This window comes from Callionymus lyra, chromosome 17 (genome assembly GCF_982586985.1).
Source record: "Callionymus lyra chromosome 17, fCalLyr1.hap1.1, whole genome shotgun sequence".
NCBI classification, from domain to species: domain Eukaryota; kingdom Metazoa; phylum Chordata; class Actinopteri; order Syngnathiformes; family Callionymidae; genus Callionymus; species Callionymus lyra.
In genome coordinates, this window is record NC_141834.1 from 15,675,954 (window position 1) to 15,682,115 (window position 6,162).

A 6,162-nucleotide genomic window follows, 5' to 3' on the forward strand; every position below is an offset into this window, starting at 1 on the left:
AAATATAAACAATAAAAGAACCATTAATTAAAATATAATTAGAAAGCAAGAGAAATTATACTTATATTATTAAGTTAAATATCGATATTTTATCATGGGGAAAAAAACAACAAATATATTTCCTGACACCCCTGGTGGACAGGGATGTGAAGTGGTAAATATTAAAGTGATTCATCACACTTGGGCGCCGTCCTTCATCCCCCTTCTTCAATTATTGATACACAAATATAAAAAAACATAACATTACCAGCCTCCACTCGCATCGAAGGCGCATAAATAAATTCACTTGACCAACGGCATGACTTCAATTTTACCTCATATTCCTCGGCCTCGATGAGCAGTTTGGCGGCGGCGATGCGAGACTCGTACGGCGGGAGCTCGGTCTGACAGGAAGGAGAGGAAAAAAAAGAACACACCACTACTTCAGCGATTGTTAGGAAAAGCATCCATAAACATAGCCCCTCCATTGTCTGATAAAAAAACATGATCCAATTTCATGCTCCCCAATGCTCTTGCGGCTATGAGGCTGTTAATCAGAGTCAAAAGTGTCAGCAGCCAGAGTTCATATCAACCTGCAGCAGAAGATAAGAGCCATAAGAAAGGTGCTTCTGGGAACGTACGCTATTAAATGTTCAAAAGATTCTATTTGAGCCAGACTGGAAAATGAAATCAGAAAACATCATATATTGACTCTTTTTCTGTGTGACTCCAAGAGGACACCCCTAAAATAGTTTGTTCATGTTGCCAAAGTTAACATGGATTTTTTGCTGCAATTCTTTGGGCGAAGGTGACTTTTACGATCCTGGAACGGTTTGTTCTTTTATTCAAAACTACTTCACATGTTTGAGGCTCCCTTATCTGAGAGAAATGACCAAAAAATATGTTTAAATGTCCATAAACGTACATGTGTCAATGTATTTTTGGATTGTAACAAAGTTCATTTTAAGTACAAGAATAAGAGAAATATAATTGTGGGAAGAAATTGTTCCCTCATATAATGAGAATAATAAATTCAGAGTTGAGTACTTGTGTGACACCTGTGAATGTATGTCGCTCTTGATTTAAACTCGAAAAAAAAAATTGATCTATTAGTCATCGTTTCCAGTGTAAATGTCCCAGCAGCCAAAAATGCTGCTCGAAAAGCTGTCGTCCACTTTTCAAAAGCTCTTTGCCAAGAAATACAAGGAAATGTTTTAATAGGATCTAACATCTCTCACATCCGTTTTTTTTTTTATCCACATATAAATTAACTTAAATTCCTACGGGATTTCTAGAGACATTATCTTCATTGGGCAACAACTTTTTTCAAATAATGCCCAGTTAGCTTTTAGATACAATGACAGCTGGTATTTAAACAGGTATATGAGCTGGGATTTAATTTTAAAAACAGATTTCTTTACTACTTTACCTTAAACTAGGCATTTTCACAACTAAGCCTTTTGTGACCCCGGTATTTACCTTATTCATGGTAATCTAAAATGGCTTTGAAACATTGGCGCAGCAAGTGGTGAAGCTAATTGTTAACTACTGAAGGGTGTCTTTAAAGATTTGTTTCATAGTCAAGTCAAAACTACCATATTTTCATACTATAAGGAGTTTTGAGCACATTTTGAGCATCCAGCTAGCGAGAATAAAAAAATATGTTTCTGTTTTAAACTCATAGGTATAACCATTTATAAAAGCCACACTACGCACGCTTGAACATTTGTTTTTGTCTCCCCCCAGTGTTAGAACTGTGTAATAGCAATGCAACTCCAACATTCCACATGTACCAAAATAATAGTTTTAGAGTTGAACACACGGATCAAGACTGTTCAAATTGAAACCATCTTCACAAATAAGCTTTAAAGCGTTACATAGTTCTTCCTTTAATTGTTGATGTATAAGATGAACAGCAACATGACCTTCAGATGTGTAACATGCTGAGGAAGTTTGTTGCATATCATGTGCTATTTGTGATAAATATTGAAAAATATTGTCATATTTAACAAAAATAAGTCCTCTCAGGTGTTGGCACCGGCTGTCTAACAGTTACTTTGAAGTCTTAAAAAGCACTTTCATACTGAGACAGAGAGACATGGATGTAAACTCCCCAAATGTGAGCGTGCCATTAAACATTCCGTGGCAACAGTAATAGTTCAAAGTGCCTCGTAAAACAATAAGCAATCCCAAAAAGAGCCGTTAAATGTCTTTCACTCACCTGCGTGACATTTTCCGAGCTGGAAGGCACCGCAGCCTGTTTCTGGGCGGGAAGCCAGGATTCCACACTCCTTAACAAGAAGTCTTTCCCTTCCTAAAGACAGCAACGTCGGTAAAACACACTCAATAATTAATAATCGTGTATCAACACAACTTAAAATGTAACGCTTTTTGTGAAATGTTCGTGATATTTATGCTTCTTGGCCGAGTTGAATATCAAACCAAGCAGCGATGTTGACGTTTTATTTAATGTCTAGAAGGGTAAAGTTGCATGGAAGGGGGTTCAGTAGTTTAAACGAAATCCTTGTTGGGGCCAGTCTGCCCCCTACTGCCATTCAGCGGTATGACAGGTCCACGTTGAACACGATGTTATGAGCAGATATAGCAGGTGTTTGGACTTTTTTTCTAACATGTGATATTTAACCCAACTTGAACCCAGTTAAACTCTCATTTGAAACACAACTTGCATACATCGTAAAAAAAACTCACCTTCAATAACACGGTGGGTGCACTTCTTATCTTTTATCAAATGACTACATGACCATAATGATCTTCCCTGTAATTAACATTCCGATCCGCATCGCTCATCCATGCACGTGTTCGATAAGAAAAAAAAAATGCTGATTAATGGTGAACCATTCAATTTGCAGAGAATAATTAGCTCAGCAGATTTCCCCGCTTCTAATGTGATGATAACTCAGCGGCGCGTGTTCCAGTGAGCGCGCCCCGGATACTGACCTGGTTTTGCTCGATGCTGAACAGATAACTGGCCATGAGTTGTAAAGCCTCGGGATTGTCCGGATGGTATTGCAGAGCTTTCTCGATGAACTCTTTGCATCTGTCCGCTGCTCCCTCTTCCATGCTACAAGAATGAAAAACACGTTGCTCAAAAAGAAGGCCTTTAGATAGGAGGTGTTTGAGTGAGTACCAGAGATCCGTCAGGTAAATCTCGGCGACGGAGCAGTAGGCCACACACACGTCTTTCTTGCTCAGCTGCTCCGGTTCCTCATCAAGTGGCGCTGCAGCTTGAGGTTGAGCCTGTAAGAGCAGAAAGATCGTATCTTGTCATGCTTTCATCGATATGTTTGGTTAACATTCATTTTAAGCCAGTGTTTACTCCAATATTCCTTCATTTAAATTATATTTTTGATGATTCAGTGCCTCACAGCGCTGAGGGACTAGAGCTTTGTAGTTTTCTTTACTTGTCGTTCAAAGATCCTTATCTTTTATTTTGCTGTGCTATATATAAATGACCCATTTGATGAGTATTTTTTTTAAATAAAGTTCACACCTAAAAACTACTTGTTCTAACTTTATCCAAAGTGACAAAATATTTTTTGTATGATTGCGTTTTATTTAAACAAGGCATTAGTTCCATCTCTTTTATTTTTTTTATTTAAAATGTAAAATTAAATAAGTTCCAACAAAAGGATTGTTAAACTAGTTTACAATTAATTAATTAAAACCGTATAAAATGATCTGCATTATATTTTTTTTTTACATAAAGTTTGACGCTAAAAAAAGGAATTGTTATAACTTTATCTTAAATCTATTAATCTTTTAATATAATTCAATATATTGTGTTTTATTTAAATAAGTTATTTGCTTAATCTTACTTACATTTTTTCAGCTATTTTAGAATTAAATAAGTTCAAAACAGACTGTAGGATGTACAACACTGCAGTTTTTCCATTACATAAAACAAAACTAAAACATAAAATGACCCATATAGTATATTCTTTAAAAATAACTTGTTGTATCTTAATCTTAAGTGTGATTACGTTTGTATAATAAATATACTGTTTTATATAAAGATGGTATTCATTTATTTTTTCTTAACATTTTTTTCAAATCATCTAGAAAAGAAAATGTAGGATTTTATAATATATATAATAATAATATCCATTATATTTAACTAACACGTATAAAAATAATGGATAATTTCTCGCAAAATAACGTTTGCAAGAAATAACTTGTTTAAATAAAAGTAAAAATAATTAATTAATTTAAAAAATATGTTTTTTTTATTAAACCAAGGTGTTATCTTAATCTTTCTTAACTTTTTCTCATAACTTTATACAATATTGCAAGATCTTACAACAGTAGAGATTTTTCTATAATATTAAATTAATATTAAATGAATACATATAATTAAAAACAAAGTTTAAATATATTTTCTGGTTTCCTGTGAATATCCAATTTTCAAAACGGATTTTAAAATAAGTTTTTTATTTTTAATGCTAATTAAAACTTTGATTTGTAATGATAATGCCAAACTGCTAGTAATGTCTTAATAAGAAATCTGAGAATACACTGTAATGGTTTTAAAAAATTGTCAAACAGCGTCTCCCTGTGAGAAACAATAGAACTACATTTAGATTAACTTATCTAAATGTATCAAATACTCACGTTCTGTACTTGTTTGTCTAAATCGGAGAGAAGGACTTGGATGCCTCTGGTGTAATAGTCAACAGCTTCCTGTGCCGTGTGGATCTGCCCCAGCGACATGTATTTACTATGACCGGTGTCTGGACTCAGCTCCACTGCTCGCAGAAACACTTGAGGAGGAAAGTCAAGGATGCATCAACACATTATATTTGCGTGTTTATAAATGACAGCCATGTCAAATACATCTATAATATGCGAGTTCTCATACAAAATATTAATCATAAAAGGATATTTCTTTCGCCTTTTCCGTGTTTCCAAGTTCAGAGCAGATCTGTCCGAGCATGTCCAGAGCTTGAAGGTTCGTGGCATCGATGTCCAGAGCTCGCTGGCAATAGAGAGCCGCCATCTCGAAATCAAAACTATACATGCACTCCTCCGTCTGGAAAACAAAAGGTTACGCTGTTTTAGCACAGAGTTGGTTAAAAAAAAAAGGTGAGAGAATCACCTTCTCCAGCAGTTGATCCGCAGAGTACTTTTCAGCCGTCTTCTTCTTGGCCTTCTCGTGCATCCTGACTTTCATACGCTCTTGAGGAGTCAAGGCAACGAAGCCGGGATCTTTAATGGCGAGAAAACAGTCGAATAAATATACATGTTTAAAAAAAGACAACAAGGTTTCTTTATTGCGAGATGTAAGTAAGTAAGTAAGTAAGTAATTTGTATTTATATAGCGCTTTTCCAGACCAGGGTCACAAAGCGCTTAAACAAACAAGAAGATGTGAGATGGTCATAAAATGTATTTTCCCTCTCTATGTGGCGATCTTTCCAGGGTGTCCCCTGCCTATTGATAGGCTCTTTCACCAGCTATTGATTTAACAAAATAAGAGGACGATAATAAATGGTGAAACTAAAAGAGATCCGTAAATAGATCCAGTATCTTCCCATGAGTAGACAGAGTTTTTAGTCGAACTTAAAAGTCATAAAATACAACACAAATGTTTCTTGATTTAATGAAATTAATCTTTTAAATGTTACAAAACCTTATCTCGAACTTTCAAAGTAAAGGTCTTGATATAGTCAAGAGTTTAGAAATACACATTCTTTATCTTTAAGCTAGCTTGTATGACAGGTTTATCAACGTTAATCTTGCATATAGTTAAAGAAAGTCACAGCAATAGAAGCTGAAAAGCTATAGAACTGGAAAATACTATAAATAAACCAACATTACCCGTGTTTGGTCGGTTTTCTTTCCTCTTCTTCTTATTTGTCTTCTTCCCCTTTGCTTGTCCACCCATGGTACTTGAGTTCGCGGCGTTTGTTTTGAGAAATATGTGTTCAAAAAGGATTTTTATTTTATTTTAAATGTGATTAATACGCATGGTAAGTCGCGTTGCTATGATGTATACACTGCGCATGCCCAGAAAAAATGACTCGTTGGCTACTACGGGGCGCAGTAAAGGACAAACGCCATTAACCTTTTTTTGCGAAATACACCCCACGATCTATGTGAGGTTTTGTTTTTATATTTAATAACTTCCCCCGTTAATGAGTGGTTTAAAAAATAAATAATGACGATTT

General features: G+C 35.2%; 1 protein-coding gene across 1 annotated transcript in view; it reads right to left on the minus strand.

Moving 5' to 3' along the window:
* Positions 1-5,986, minus strand: part of LOC148062772 (uncharacterized) — a 32,567-nt gene extending 26,581 nt beyond the window's left edge. The window contains exons 1-8 of the mRNA XM_087812362.1: positions 5,813-5,986; positions 5,093-5,202; positions 4,880-5,026; positions 4,609-4,758; positions 3,128-3,237; positions 2,938-3,061; positions 2,201-2,293; positions 315-383 (exon numbers count right to left, since the gene is read on the minus strand). Of these exons, the coding sequence (XP_087668488.1) occupies positions 315-383; positions 2,201-2,293; positions 2,938-3,061; positions 3,128-3,237; positions 4,609-4,758; positions 4,880-5,026; positions 5,093-5,202; positions 5,813-5,879 (870 nt within the window). The 5' untranslated portion in view covers positions 5,880-5,986. The remainder of the gene's footprint in view (positions 1-314; positions 384-2,200; positions 2,294-2,937; positions 3,062-3,127; positions 3,238-4,608; positions 4,759-4,879; positions 5,027-5,092; positions 5,203-5,812) is intronic.
* Positions 5,987-6,162: the final 176 nt, after the last annotated feature.